Source organism: Passer domesticus, chromosome 3 (assembly GCF_036417665.1).
Source record: "Passer domesticus isolate bPasDom1 chromosome 3, bPasDom1.hap1, whole genome shotgun sequence".
Lineage (NCBI taxonomy): Eukaryota > Metazoa > Chordata > Aves > Passeriformes > Passeridae > Passer > Passer domesticus.
The window spans coordinates 114,202,490-114,218,725 of NC_087476.1; the positions used below are offsets into that span (position 1 = coordinate 114,202,490).

Here is a 16,236-nt window from a genome sequence, read left to right on the forward strand (position 1 = left end):
CTCTTAAACTCTAAAGATCCCCAAGTGCTTTATTTTTCCCATGAGTCACTTCCCTGCTGTTTTACATGGGGCAGTCAGCAACAAAAAAAGCCTTTTCAGAACATGTCAGGATGAAGCCAGATGTTTGGTTGCACAAAGGGAATTTCAGGAGGCTGAATATTTTTTCATAATCTGTAAGTTGTCAGGGCAGTGGGTGGGACCTATATACCAAATACAATAAATATCACTGAGGCATTTATTTGACTGCAAATCACCAGGAACTTCCCTTGCTCTCTCATGGAAAAAATGCACTATTTGAATCTGGTGCTGTGATCCTTTGTAAATAAATTAAGGCAAGAAAATACAACCATTGCTAGTTCACTCTTCTCTTGTAAAATAGCTCAACAATAGGATGCACTGTGAGACTGGAGGTCAGAAAGCATGGAAAGATGTGTTCAGTCCTTTTCCTGTTTTCTAGCCTTCTTCCCTCTCACACCACCATCAATCTTCCATGATATGTATATGTGGAACTTTTAAAAGCTTGACAGCAGCACAAGATTATTCTTGAAAAAAAATTTTCTACTGCTTATCTGGGGGGATTGGTGACAGATACCAACCATGTTTGTCCAGTGGGTCTGGCATCTCTTCCTTAGGCTGCATGGAGTCTCTGTGGTATCCAGTTACATTTGTATTACAGCCACACAGTAACTGACGCAGTTCTGCGTCAATGACTGAATTTATTTGTATTGTCAACTGCTGGGTTATATGAATGACACATTTTATTAATGGTTGTCATTAGAAATTTATTCATGACACTCTCAGAACTTTACCTGAAGCTGAGACCATTTTGCTACTTTCACGTTGAATAAGAAAGGGCTCTTTTATCCCAATCTATTCAAAAGATAAGCTTTTCTTTTTATTTTTGCTTTTCTTGTTTCCCTTTGGTAAAAATGGGAAAGAAAATTCAGAGATAGCTATCGTATATTTGTCTAGCTCTGCTTGGCAGTAACAGATGGGCTGCAAGAGGCTAGCTGAAAAAAACAAAATTGCATTTCCTAGCAGACAAGGTCTGAAGCCTTTAAAATCATGGATAATTTGCAAACCCCTAAAATGCTGTTAATGTTTATTGTGAAAAAATTGCCTCAGCTATTTCTCAGCTGGAGAACATGGAGTACCTTTTTCTTGACCTGCTTCCCTGTTGAGAGTTGCCAGCTCTCCCCAGAGCGACTGAAAGAGAAAATAATTTCTGGAGAGGCTGACCAAAGTAAGCCAGATGTGCTTCCTGATTTCAGTGTTGTCCCCAGGATGGTGTTGGGATGCTTTATGCTCCATTTCTGCTTGTCTGTGTGTCTGTGTGTGTGCGAGCCACGCGTGGCGTGCAAACGGTCACACGTGGTCCTGCCTTACAGAAGAGTTTCTGTGCCAGTAGTGGGCCACTTTGCACACCCCCAAATGCTGAAAAGGATGTTGCAAAGAACAAATCTCAGCCACTTACAGAAAGTATCTTTATGGCATCTGGTGCACCTGGCTTCCTCTGCATGCTGCAGGTCTGATTTCAGCAACCTGGCCCAGCCCAGGTCTCTTCATTCAGCCTGTTGTGCATAAACACAGCTCTCCTTTTGCTGCCAGCCAGTGGCAGAGTGTTCTGGTGATGGGAACAGTGCTGGCACTTGGGCCATAATTTATAGTATGCAAACACCTATTTTGGGTAATATTAAAACATGAAATAAAACACACAAAGGTTTATCATTGTGGCGCTACCTTGCTTTTTGTTGCATTTTTATGCCACGTGTTTTGTGTTTGGGTCACTATAACACAAACCTGCATTGGCAGTTCCAGGGGACAGCGCAAAGATTAATTTCTGGGAAATGTTTCTAAGTGTTATTTGCTGTATTGCAATTTCTTTATATCACACCTGCCATTGAAAAAAAAATGATGTTACGATGAATGTACATTTTGAACAAGCTGCTAACCATGTAACCTGGGGGTTGGAAGCAATCCCCATTTTACATTCACTTGCATGTCTTCTAATGTTCAAAAAGAAAATTGCTTTATGTTTGGAGGTTTTATTTTTTCATATGCAAAGTGGTTCAATGAGTTACCTCATCTAGTGCACTTGCCTCGTAAAAATCCCCAGGGTTTCCTCCAACAACTCCAACAAGTTTCTCAGTTTAATTATGAGTGCAATTAATTATCTGGCAACACGAAACACAGTAATGGCAAATTTCCTCTGAACAAGTCAAATAAGGAGGATTTCCATGGAACTCTTGCCCCTTCAGCTTGGTCCTTCCTAGAAAACCCCTACCAGATCAGGTTCTTATTCAGCACTGCTGACTTCTGGTTATTTTTATGATGTAGGAAGATGTTTAGCTTTCAGAATATTCTTCTTCTTCTTTCTTGCTGCTATTAAGTTGCCTTTACAGTTAGGGACTAGAGGAATTTTTGGATTATCATTTCCTTCCACTTTGCTCGCTACTTCCTGAGTCTCCAATGAGTGATCCAAATGAAATGGTCCCCATGTCTGCTCAGACAGGGAGCTCTGCTTTGGCTCTCACTGGAGACCCTGGTGGGTACAGAGTTGGGAAGCTGAGTGGCAGGCATCCCACCTTTACAGAGCTTTTGCTTCCATCCAAGACGCTAGGAAAACTGGCTCAAACCTAACACATGAAAGCACAAACAGGGAGGAGCAGAGCACTTATCCAGCACAGGACTGGATTGTCCTATTCACCTTGGTAAAAAGAATGAAGAAAAAGGCTGTGGAGCATTGATGGTAAGATGCTGGATAGAAGAACATCTCTAACATTTATGGTGCTGATTCTTGGAACGTGGAGATCCTGCAAGTAAGCATGGCAGCTCTAAGACCCCTGCTACTTTTACCTCATCTGATGCTGGTGGAAGAAAGAGCTGCTTCAGAAACTCAGATTCTAGGTTTTTTCCACACACTGTTGTCAGTCCTGCCAGATCTCCCAGTCCCGATCAAGCTTAGTCTATGTTGGCAGAGGATAATGTCACTTCCAGGATATGCTAAGGTCCTGATAGTATCCAAATAAAAGCTGTTACAGGGAAGACTGGACTACAGCTCTTGCTGTCTGTGTGCCATCTGCTTCTCTCAGGACTAAGGCCTCTTCCCACTCCCAGTGGAACAATTAACGTCATGTTGAGAACTTGATTTCTGCTTCTCAGACTTTTCAGCTCCCATAAAGAATCTCAGGGACCAGCATATCCTTCCTTTGCATTACCTTGTGTCACCTGTTAGACTTCTGTTGCTGCTAAGCAGGAGAGTCCAAACCATATTTAACCGACTGCTGCTTGAGTAGGAGGTGAATGTGGGTTTCTGTGGTCGTTGCTACTGAGAGGAGACAAAAGCTGTAGGGAACCTGTTGTGCTTCCTGGTTTGCCTGAGAAACTCCATCTGCTGGGACTTGAGTTTGCTTGAAGCAGTGGATCTCAGTGCAGTCCCCTTCAAGCAGGTCTCCAGTATTAAGAGGTCCAGCAGAAGGGATTCCTCAAGCTGCCAGGAGTCCTCACGGACTGCGAGGGACAGAAGGTTTGCAGAAGCTGTGGAAGTTTGTCTCAGGGGGAAGGCAGCAGGGAGGTGGAGGGGACACAGCCTGCTGTAGCTTTAAAGGCAGTACTGTGTGTAGGGATCCGTTTGGAAGGACGTAGTTGGCTAAAGGGATCCAAAGCTTGTTTTCCTTGAGTCTTTTTATTCTTCCTTATCTAATCCCTTTAGAGCCTAAGGTCAACCCCTTTTTGTACTGCAATAACACTGTAATATATGCTTGCACTAATTCTTCTGGTATACCAAGCATGCAAGACCAATTTAAAGCTTTTTTTTTCAGAAGAAAAAGACTGTATTATTGTGTATATAGAAATACTGAGAGAGAATTTGAATTCTATCTCCTGTATAAAAGCATGCATTGATTACCTGTATGTAGATCATGCTGTAAATGCTGCAGAGTACTGTAAAATCCTACACTTGAAACCACAATGAACAGGCAATGTCATCAAAAACAAATGAAACAGAAGCTGTGCAATGGATTTTGTGCCTTTTTTAAATCCATGTATGTTAATCCAGACAATCGGGAAAAAAAAAAAAAAAAGAAAAAATGAACAAACAAAAAAAAAGCTTGTATACTACCAAAACCTTATTAAAGAATCAAAGGCAGCATCTTGTTGATGGCTGGGTTTTTTATTTGCTTTCTTTCTTCGTTTTTCTACTTCATTTGCTCTGGGAAGGTGTCCCCTGCTCATCCTTGGGAAGGTGGGAGCACTGCACAGGGAGTTGAAGGAGATCTGGTAGAACAGTGAGAGTTCCATTATTGCTTACACATGTGATCACTAAAAACTTGCAGTTAAGACACATCTGGGAATAGAAGCAAAGTTAGGCGACTGTTAGAGATGTGGTTTATGTACTTTGGGAAGGCCACAATGTGGTTTCAGTTCAAGGCATGTGAAGGCTCTGGTACCTGTGGAAAGGGTGGTGGAAATTTCCCTCATGCAGAAGAATCACAAGACTCCAGATGCTCAAAAGCAGAGAGGGTTTGCTGGAGACAGGGCTGCTGGTGGGGCAGACTGCAAGGCACAGAAACCATATCTCTAGCCTATATAGGATGTGCTCTGCAGGGCTGGATTCAGCTCACCTTGGCCACAGAGCAGAAGAGATGACACAAGCCAAGGACTGGGAAGAGATTTGAAGATCTACACAGGTGCATATTTCACAATGCAAAGAAAAACAGCAATTGTCCATCTGCATAATCAAACACAGCATCTGGAAAATGGCATGAGGCAGAGCAGCAAAGGAACTGTTGTTGGGGTTGTGGAGCTCTTTCCAGTGGGGGGCTCAGCACATGGCAAGATGTTGGTCAGGTCCCGTTCCCACTGGGGAAGTGCATCCTGATTCCAGGAATAGCACTGTGTATGTATTTCTTGGGAAAAACAAACCCAGCCAGTGTGCATTATCCAATCCTAGGCTGTTGAATTAACTAATTTCCAAGAAGTGCCTGAGGGAAGAAGCCACGTGGGTAATTTCCTTTGCAAAGGGCAGTACAAAAGGTAGAGTGAGTCAGTGAAGGCCCAAACAGGGCCATCTTCAGGGCCAGGCTTCAGCTTTAATGAAAGAAGAGAAGCATCTCTGCATTCCAGAGGTATTGCCAAAACCAGCCCCTGTTTTAATTTATAAAATATAAGAAGAAATATTAACTGGACAACAACTTACCACCATGCAGAACAGCTTGATGCTGCCCACCAACCTATTTGAAATGTCTCTGTTGTACAGGAGCATAAAAATAGTACATTTTTCAGGCGCAGCACATGCAGATTTTCAGCACCCTTTTTAATTGTGCTGTTGGACTGAAAAGCCACTGAGGGCTTTTTCTCCCCAGTAGAGACAAAAAGATCCATTCCCAGGGCCAGGTGAATGTGGCAGCTGTTAGCAGCCTGGAGCTCACATGGTTAAGTGGGTGCGTGTTTAATTGTGTAGCCTAAATATCCTCTGGCAATGTGGAATGCCACTGGAAAATGCAGATGTTTGGAGCCCTGCTGTTCATGGTCAGGACTTTTCAAGGGTAACATGTGATGCATTATTGACCAGTTGATTTTATGGAGAGGTTACAGTTTGCAAGCCCTAACAGAAGTGTGCTGTAAATGATTTGGTTTAAAAATCCATTCTACAGAGTGGTGCTGATGTGATTTTCATTTGCAACTGATTGTTAATTAGGCCATGCTTGACAGGCATTTCCGATTTATTTTGGCCTTGTTTGGTCAAGTGTGTGCATGTGTGTGTGAGCTACTGTTTTCTGTAGGATTATTTGCAATCATTTCCCAGCCTGCTGCTGCCACAGGCTGCTGCTGGAGAAACAGTGCCCCCACCACCTGTCCTGTCTGCCCTTTACTTGTCCTGGCTGGACACCCCAGGGTCTGATAATGCCACTTGATGTGCCAGCTTTCATGACTTGCTGGTGATTTCAGTGGAAGCAGAAGCCTGTAGGAGACAGAATGAGGAGTTGCTGCAGGGATGTGGGAGCACAAGGAGGGATGGATGGTGCACCAGGGGAACCACTACAAGTGTTACTGCACCAGGGGCAATGGTGGATGGTAATGGAAAGTGATCAGGAAATGTATCTAGCCCAGAGGTGCCCCTTCAGTTCACTGCAGTCTGAGCATAAAAGCGAATTCCTAAGTGGTTCCAGTAAGGAAGGAGTGACTATGTAAATATATAAATACTGAAATAAATATGTAAACACTGAAGAAGATTGGGAAATGTGAAAAAAATCTGAAGAATTGCTTGAAAATGGTTCTTTTGGGTCCAGGTTAAAGACTGCTAACAAAGGAACTTCTTTGGCATGTTTTGTTTCCTTCACTGATAAATATCTGTGAATCTCTCTAAGGTTTGTATGAATCAAATGATGGAGTGATGACTGCTCGGGCATGTATTTTGGAAGCATGATGGATTAGATGCTTTCCATGGATTCTTCCTGCTGCTGTTGGTCCTGATGTGTTCTATGTCAATGGTGTTGTCTGAATGCTAACTCACCTTCTTCTTTTGTCACACTTGTCTTCCTGCAGGCATACATGCTGAAGTCATTTGAAATAAATGGCCTGCCCAAGGCGGTCCCTTTAAGTTTGCCTTACCAAGACTTCAGAAAAGATATGTGCAACTACTGGGAAAAGCCTAAGTTATCCCAGCGGATAAAGAAAGTTGATTTTTCAAATATTGTCTTGACTGCTCCTTGCAAACCTTTGGAACCTTATCTGGAAATGAATGGAAAAGAGGAGGAGGAGGAAGAAGAAGAGGAGGAAGACTATGAGGAGGAGGAAGATGAGCAGGATGAGGGAGAGGAGGAAGAGGAGGGCAATGAGATAGACATGCACAGTGATTCCAGCAGCGACCTGAGTCAGAAGAGCACGGAGCGCAGCCAGGAGTGCGCACCGTCCACGCTCCTGGCTGATGACCAGAAGGGGTCCAAGGGTCGAGCATCCACTGCTGATGGGGACCTGGAGCTGGAGGAAGGCTCAAAAACATTAGTGCTGTTTTCACCAGGTGACCTGAAAAAGTCTCCGGTGGCCGCAGACTTACCTCCAGAAGTCGATCTGGGCACTCTCGCTGCACTGACACCTCAGAGCGAGCGGCCGCAGCCCATGGGGAGCCAGCTGGATGTGTCTGAGCCAGGGACCCTGTCCTCGGTCCTTAAATCGGAACCAAAGCCTCCCGTGGCAGTGGCTACAGCTTCCTCCCCGTTCACCAAAGTCGAGCGCACGTTCGTGCACATTGCTGAGAAGACCCACCTGAACGTGATGTCTTCCAGCGGGCAGCTGATGCGGCACGAGGAGTACTGCCCCCCGGGGCAGTTCGAGGAGGTCATCATCGAGGAGGAGCTGGAGGACAACCTGGTGCTGGTGGAGAATGGAAGCATTCATTCCGGGCTGGAAGGGGCAGAGACGGAGAGCTGCGCTCTTTCGGCCAATCACGTCGAAACCACCTCAGAGACTGTGGGGGAGCAGCCGGCCCTTCCCAACGGCATGCCGAAGCTTCCCGAGGACAAGCCAGAGCTCTCTGGCAAAGCGGTGCTCTCGCTGGACTTGGAAGAGCCTGACAAGGTGGCTACAAGGGAGCCTGGCCTCGAGAAGGCAGCATCAGCCACAGAACACCTGAAGCGAGCAGAGACCCTGCTCGAGACGCCACAGCAGGGCCCCAGGAGGCCGCTGGGCTCCCGGTATAGAAGTCGGATACCCATTTTGTTCTCTGAGGAGGACACCGGCTCAGACCTTTCAACTTCACTCTCAGCCAAAGAAAGGCTTTATAAGAGGGCAAAGCAACCTGACCTGGCTCGCCTGGTGATGGAGAAGAGACAGAGCCGCCTGCTCCAGCTGGCCTCAGGGGCCTCCTCCTCGGCCTCCTCCAGCGACGAGCGGCGGCGAGCCTCCGAAACCCTGTCAGCCACCGGTTCTGAGGAGGACACCCACGACTCTGATGACTCCATCCCACGGAAGGGAGAGAAGAAGGCTGCGCTGCTGGGGAGAGAAGAGAGAGGCATAAGCACAAGGAGCAGGATTCCTCGTCCCATCGTGCCGGTGAAAACGCCGCTGGAGGTGGCAAGGTCGGAGAGCTCCGTGGCCGCTGCGATGGCAGGGCTGGGCAGCTCCCCACAGGATGCAGCTGCTGCCTGCAGGTAAGACCAAAATGGTGAGAAACGCAAAGAGCTGGGATTGTTGAGGAGACACAGCCAGGGCTTTGCTCACCTCCCATGACTTCATCCTTTACTCAGCTTGACTGCATAGTTCATCCTTGTTTCCTGCAATCATTTCACAGGTGTGTGAAATACTCACCTCTCTGTCTTCTTTTTTTTGAAGCCTCTCTTTGCTTGCCCTGGCTTTGAGACCTTTTCTTTTACAAGCCCTTTCACTTGGTCTGATAACAGCAGATGCCCCCGGTGTTGCACTCTCCTTTTGGCAGCACAGCCATGGCTCTGCAGGGAGACCTGGCCTCCTGGCCTGGCTATTGTGATTAGAGCTGCAAGGGCAGCGAGGCTGCCAGCTGGGATTGCCTCAGTTGGTTTATCTTCCATCACAGTTACCATCAGAGGCCAACTGGTGCAATCCAACTCATGCCCACATTCCCAAATTGTATCTCCTGCCTTGAAAGAGGTTGCTGCATCCGTTCTGCGTGTTAAGAAAAGTCCCAGATACCATGCCTGTGTGTTGACTCAGAGAACGCTGGAGGATCAAGGCAAATACTTAGCAGTTAACTGCATTGAGTTACAGGATGGTGTTCAAACTGGTGCCCCATCTGGGTCACAGTGTAGGTTACTAATTGTAATGGCCTGGCAACATTCATGCCAATCCTGCCAGGAGCCCAAGAGTCCCTTGCAAAATTCCCCGTCATCCTCCCTCTTCTCACTTTTCTTCCTCTGCAGGCTTCAGACACAGAGAGCAGCTGGAAGTGCCGCGTACGAGGGCCGGACAACACAGGTACAAAGTCGGCTTCCTTCGTCGCCGAGTTCCACTTCTCTTCCTCCACGGAGCAGCTCGCAGAGGTCCAGTGGTGCATCCCCTCGGAGCCCTGTCCTTCCTTCCAGGAACCCCAGTACTTCCCCCAGAAGCCAGCTGCTGCCTCGGAGGGAAAGTCCTTCTCCCTGCCGACAGCATAAACCAGGGACTGCTCCTCAGCGAGTTCCTCCTTCCCCCCGACCTCAGCCCTCAGCTCAGGCCCCGGGGCCTACAGGAGATTCCCTGCCATCTCCTGGCGTGGCCAAAAAACGACAAAGAGGAAAAACCCAGACTCAAAGTCCAGCAACCAAAGGAAAGCAGGTGTCCCTGGAAAGTAAGGCAGCTGCCAGATAATGACCTTCTTCTGCGAGCCCAGCAGACTGGGTAACTTCTGCATATAGTATACACTTGAGATGCTGCAGCACAGCCTTCCATGCTGGACCCACGAGTGTATAGCAGTAGCTGTACTTGAATGCTTCACTCACTCTCACCCCACACCGCAATCAGCTCCCAGGGGCCTGGCAGCCTCTGAGCCACGGAGCCTTTCCAAGGGAGACACCCAGCCCGCAGCTCACGCTTGCTAATGCACAGCACCAAACCGTGACCCAGGCAGCCCGCCCAGTGCCTGACCTGCCTGCCTCCCCAGGGATTCTCCTCTCTGTTAGCAATACCAGTCCTCAACACCGACTCCAGCTGTGGAAAGAGGAGCAGAGGCGACAAGAGCAAGGCCTGCTAAAGAGGAAGGCTCCTGTTCTTCAGGCAGCTCCTTCCTTTCTCCTTGCTGGGAAAACACCAGCCTTGGTCTCCGTCATCTCCCTGAGTGCTGGCTCACCTCCCACCACCTGTGTTAGCAAGGGATTGCCACTAGCTTATTCAAGAAGGATGGATGCATCCTTGTGCGCTGAGATAAGAGAAGGGGTAAGGAGGAGAGGGCTCTTCTCTCCTTTCCAGAGATGCCTCTACAGGTGGGAATTAGGAGACAGGCAGGTCTTGCTGGATGCTCCTACCTGCTCCAGTATGTCCCACAGAGGAGGTCTGGCATTGCTTCTCAGATACTGCTGTTGTTTCAGCAGATGCCTGTGTGGTGGGTACTTAGGTGGAAGTAGGGATGTGTTGGCAGCTTGCTGGGAAATCAAGAGCTCTTGCTAATTAATGTAGAAGGGAGCACACTGCAGCCACTTCTGTCACAAATACCAAACTGTGATCTGTGGACATCACATCCCCCAGCACGGGTGGTTCCTCTCAGCCTGGGCGAGGTTGGTACCACAGACCTGTAATCCACCAAACACAGCTCCATCGTGAGGATGTGAACAGTCACTGGATGCCTTTAGCCTGGGTGCCCCTTGCACCTGAATTCCTTGTGTTTTATTGTCACGCTCTTGGTGTTTGTGAATTTTGGCACTGTGGTTGAAAGTTCCCCTACACGGCAGGGTGGGAAATTATTATTCTGTAGTATACCCAAAAGCTGCTGCTTTGCAATGAGAGGTTTGCTGGCATGCCATGGCCATGTGCATTTCTATCTGAGGGGACAGTGGGTTGAGTGGCAGAGGTGGGGTTTATGTCTTTTCCTTGGTGCTCACCTCTGCCACGCGTTGAGGATGAACAATGTGAACGTAAAAGCAAGGGCTGTGCTCTTCAAGTAATATTATCTGAGCATAGGCTTAACACTCAGCTAGAGCTAAATCAACCAACTGTTTAGCCCCCAGACTAATTAGGAAGGCTTGAAAGAGAAAGCAAGGAGGACTGGTACCTGTCTGATCTTGACAAGATCTTGAAGTAGACAAAATTCTCCCCATGCCTCACAGCAGAAAACACTCCAGACCCAATACTTTGTGCCTCACGCCATTGTCATGCCTAAAAGAGGCATTGCATGAGGCAGAGGAAAAATACAGCTGCTCTGTACACTTATTCCTGCAGTTGCAACTACCTGCAAATTTACTGTTTGCAGACAACAAAGCTTGACAGAGGAATCTGAACAGTAATAACCTTGATTCATTTGAACATGAATGCAAACAGTCACACACTGATGGCCATCAAGTTCAAGGAATTCTGAAGCTCCTCATATCTACAGGAGTCCTGGAAAGGAGTATGAGAGCTGTGACAGGGTGAAAAGGGTACTCCTTGCACACCTGAACAGGGAAATGTGTAGAAAAAGGAGACAAGAATTATCTCTTCATATGACAGTCCCAGTGTTGCCAACACTAAGAATTCTTTTCACCCAGCTCAAAGTGTTTACCATTGATGTGGTTCACCCTGGTCGAGTAAGCAGCACAGCTTAATCTGAAAACATGCCCTCATCTTTGCAGAGCAGCACTGGGAACTCAGAGGGAGCTCAGGCTGTGCTCTGATGGACTGAGCTGATGTTGCCATCAACAGCAACATCCCTCCAAGTTCCACTGTTTTGTTGCACAGTTCCATCACATTCACAGTGCAGCAGCTATTTGATAAAATGGCTGGAAATGCTGATCCAGCACGACACAAACTGCTCTGATTCACCAGTTTATTTATCATCTGGTTCATTTCATCACTCTGGTTCACCATTTGGTCAGACAACAGAAGGACACACAGAGACTGTGACCACTTCTTCTGGTGGCACCTTTCTCTGAGTTTGAAGTGTGGGTCAGACTAGAACGTAAGCATGCGCTGCAGGTTTAGAAACTAGAAAACAGAATAAACTCAAAGACAGATTCTTTCCAGAAATATAAATCATAGTGGGACTCCTATTAATTTCTTGAAGGTCTATTAATTTTAGAGTGCTCAGATGGTAAGACTTGGTTGTGAAGCCTTTACCAGCTGGTCCATCCAGGTCTTAATGCACATGCCAAAATTGACATTGAAAGAGCTTTGAAAGAGGACTGTAGGACTATTAACAGGGTTAGCAAACCTGCCTCATCATGGGAGGCCAATAAAGCACAATCAGTGTATTTGTTCAGGAAAAAGTTTAAAGGACAGTTTTCTGTGGCCCAGTGTCAGAAAGGAAGCTGCAGGGCAGACACAAGGCTGGGTTGGACAGGGCCCTGAGCATCCTGGTCTAGTGGAAGGTGTCCCTGCCCATAGCAGGGGGCTGAAACTGGATGATCTTTAAGGTCCTTTCCAACCCAAACCATTCTGTGGTTCTGTGGTCTTCCTCTGGCACGTGAAAGCAGGGGAGTCAGAACAGCCAAGAACAGCAGATGAAGAAATCAGGCAGAGTTTTAATTGTGAAGCAACCATCCAGTGAAGTCTTTCACAGGAGTATGGGGACTTTCTTATTAAAAGGTTTCTGTGAAACTGAGCTGTCTTCTGCGAGGTCTATCTACCATGACCCAACCACAAGAAGCAGGTAGGATTCTGGTGACACCAAGGTATCATCTCCCTCTGTGGTGCAGCAGATTCCTGGTCCCACTGGGATACATGCCAAAGCTGGTATATACTGGAGAGCCACCTGGCAGGTCCCACAGGTTTCAGAAAGCAAGGGAAAGATGGCCAGCACAGAAAATAAAAGCTGTTCAGTGTTGTTTGACAGGGCTGGGCTGGAGATGCAGCTGGGTCTGTAGAGATCTGAGACCAGCATGAGTCATCCCTCCTCGTGGTTGTGCTACCAGACTCCCTGCTCCTGCACAGCCCTGCTTCCCAGCTGTCCCTGGCATGAAGGGCAGCAGGAGAGTGCATCAACAGCATGGTGTGCCCCAGGTCATGTCCTCCTGGATTGAGGTGCACCTGTCCAGGGGAGCAGCACACACAGAATTTCCTCTGGGTCCTCTCTTCTTCTGCTGCCCTGCAGGAAAGTTGAAAGGGCACCTGCCATAGCTGGAGCAAACAGAGGAGAACATGTCTGGGGACAAGAAAGGATGAGGCCTGTGATGTTAGGGAGAAGTTAGGTGGTTGAGGAATGCCAGAGGGTCTAGTCTGGCATCACAGGACACGGTAGGCTGTCACATCCCAGAAAGGCGGGAGAGGCAGGACCCTGCTGCTCTCTGCTGTGAGTCTCATGCAAGCTCTGCCAAGCTTGAGGGCACACGGGGCTGCTCAAGCACTGCTGGGGGTGTGTGGCTGTGTCCTTGCAGGTGATTTTGCCCCTGTGTGTTTTGAGGGAACTCCTGGGACAGGCCAGCACTGTTCCTTCATCTCTGTGTTCATCTGCATGGGCAGGGAGGGACACATCTTGTTCTTCTGTGTTGGGACTCCAAGAATCCTTGGGACTGCCTGGTGTCATGCTGAGTCCTCACTCTGCAGGGGCCTTGCCCACCAGCTGAGATGGTATCCTGGCTGGTGAGAAGCAGCCAGTGGCTGCTGGCTGGCCAGGAGCTGCCTGCAAAGAAGCATGGATACAGGGGGGATGTGCCACGTGGGAAATCTGAAAGGAATTTCTCAGCGCTAAGCCAGTGTGGCAATGGGTTATATGAGCAGAGGGAGAAAAAGGACAGATGGCACCAGTCAGACTGATACTGTGGAGAGGCTCAAACACACGGGTGGATGGAGCTGCTTAACTGATTTGTCTGGTTGGCAGCACAGGCACTTCTGTTTGCCTTGGTCCAAAAGGTGTTTTGGTAGCAAATATCTCTGGGTCAGTTGTGCTTGGAATCAGTGACAGGCAGGAGACTTTGCTTGCCCTTTTTTAAGTAAAGAATATTATAATATATATATTATTAAAACAATATAAGTAGTGACCATTATATATAGTGACTAAAGGTTAAAAAGGATCCTGCTACCTTCAGAGAAGTCTCATCTGTGACTTCAGATGTGTGCAGGGCTGACTGCTGTGTGCAGTGAATGTGGATGGGGGAACAGGATACCACTCTACCAAAGTGCATGTCAGCTGTGAGGCTCCCCTGCCTGAGCACAAACCAGGGCTGAAACACACCAGCCTGGGTGGCTGACAGCTGTCCTGCTTGCCACCAGACCTGCAGCAGCTGCTGGACTGACACACAGCTCTGTGGGGCATGGATCAGGATCTGGAGAATCACTCTTCACGTGGCTGCCCCTGGCTAACACAAGCACTGAGAGATTGCTGGTGAAATGTTTTTATCCAAAGCAGGTTGTGTTGGGGCAAGAAAATCTTTCATATTTCTCCTTTCCAACACAGAGGTGTTTCCTCACTGTAGATCCTGTGTAAGGAGATGATCACTGATAGCCTGGGCAGCTCCAGTAGCATCTCAGTGGTCCCTCAGCACACTGCTTTCTTCTCTGTATAGTTTATTGACCCACAACTATTCCACATGCACTCACACCAATGCTCACCTAAGGCCTTGCCCCACACATCAATCACCTGCAGTTAAATTAATCCTGTGAACACAATAAAAGTCCCATTGTGGACATAATGAGTTCGGTATCAAATGAGTTTCTTCTGGCTGAACTGAAACATTCCCATGCTCCAGCAGTGCTAGGCTGGTTTGACAAAGTCCACAGGGACCACCTGAGAGTTTGCAAACACCTTTGGTTCCATCTGTTTGCCAGCTACTCCTGCACCTCCACATGAGGAAGAGAGCTTGGGCTGCTGTTCAGGCCCTTTCCTCGTGTGGCATGTGCCTGTGGCTGGGCTGCTGGGTGGGAGCCCATGGCTCACTGTGTGCTGGCTCCCAGGGTCCCCTGCAGAAGCCCCAGTGGCTGTGCTCTTCAGCAGCAGCAGCTGCTGCATTCCAAGGGGCTGGGACTGTGCTGGCAGTGGCAGCAGAGCCAGCTGATGTTAAGACCTCCATGAGCATTGGTGTTGGTAGTTTTGCAAGGCCAGGGAATAGCTCTGCCTGCAGGCTGAGCTGTGATCCCAAGTGCAGCCAGAATCCCAGGAAATTACAGTGATTTATACACCATCACCCTCCTGTCACTTCATTCCCAATGTAGCTCCTCCAGCAAATCTTGTCTTCAAAGTAACTGTGTGTTTCCTCTGGGTTAGTCCCTTTTTGCCTGGGGGGTTGAAGCCCTCCTGGGTTCTGCAGAGCCTGAGGCAGACTTGGCCATCAACCTGTGCAGCAGGCCCTGCCCCACACAGCTCATAAGGAGGAGCACTATCCCTTTTATTTCTGGAGCTGCAAACAGCTGGAAAGCAGGTTTAAAGTAAACACTGATGCCCTCTGTGCTGAAAGGAGGAAAGGAGCTACCAAAGCAAATCCAGAGGTGGGTTCCTTGTAGGGACGAAGATAATAATTTCTCCTGCTCTCAGCTCCTGAACCAGAGGGGCCTCAGGGGTGGGAGCTCTGCTTTGGTGAAGATACTGCAGGACTGGTGTCAGCACGGTGCTCCTCAGTGGCTGCTCTGCCTCTGGCTTGGCCCATGTTGCCCTGCCTGGAGCACAGGGAGCTCTGGCACAGGCTCCCTGGAGGAGGCTGGGGCTGATGTTTCCTCGGGAGTGCACGGCACAGGCTCGGGACCATCCCTGCGGAGGGTGGGATGAGCTCTGCAGGACGTGGGGTACCCTGGGTGTGAAACCAGTGTCAGCAGGACTGCTGTGCTCTGGGACCTGCTGCTTCTTCTCCAGACAGGAATTGGAGCTGGAAACACAGATAATTTTCTATATCTCCTTTTAACACGATAGCATGTGACTCTACACTCAGACGTTGTTCCTGGCGCACCGACGTTTTCCTTCGCCTCTGGCACACTCTGGAGACAGGACTTCTGCTCCCTGGTACTGCCTGCCTGGAAATGTGACTGAATCCCAAGGCTAAATCTCTCTACATATCTTCTTTGCATTCTTTAGGAAAGCAGCTGGAGAATGTTTACACACTGCAAACAGAATGTAGGACTCCGACTGAGGAACCACAATCTGGTTCAACTGCATGGCAAATTTCTTGGCCATAAAATCTGGCATGCATCACAGAAGCCCTGTCTGTGTACAGACCCACCTGGCATTTGTCTTAATTTCAGATCACATCTTAAAAAAAATAAACAATTATGCCATTTCTTGTTCATACCAGACACAGTTGTCATTAGATTTGTTATTAAAAGGGGATTCTGGATCATGCCATTAAAAGCCTGTCTACCTTTTCATTGGTGTCTTCTCCCATTTATTGGTGTTGCAAGACATGTTCCTTCACCATGAACCTTGTTTACACTCACACTGCAGGCAGCAGGCTCAGCCATCCACTCCCAAAACAGCACTTGTCAGAGAGAAAAGCCTGCTTTTTTAACAACAGTAAAATAAAAAAATATGCTTTACAAAGTCTAGATGCCACAGTTAAGATGCCAGATTTGTAGACATGTTGGACCTGCACGTTAATATGTGGGAAATGGAGCAAAAGCAAACCAGTAACTTGGCATGGTTTGACTTTTAATGCTCTCTGACCATCTGATGTT

General features: G+C 48.0%; 1 protein-coding gene across 3 annotated transcripts in view; it reads left to right on the forward strand.

Moving 5' to 3' along the window:
- The window catches only part of TTBK1 (tau tubulin kinase 1), a 100,561-nt gene extending 84,633 nt beyond the window's left edge, over positions 1–15,928 (forward strand). For all 3 annotated transcript variants that reach the window (XM_064415264.1, XM_064415263.1, XM_064415265.1), the window contains 2 exons: positions 6,547–8,150; positions 8,895–15,928. In XM_064415264.1, the coding sequence (XP_064271334.1) occupies positions 6,547–8,150; positions 8,895–9,321 (2,031 nt within the window). In that variant the 3' untranslated portion in view covers positions 9,322–15,928. The remainder of the gene's footprint in view (positions 1–6,546; positions 8,151–8,894) is intronic.
- Positions 15,929–16,236: the final 308 nt, after the last annotated feature.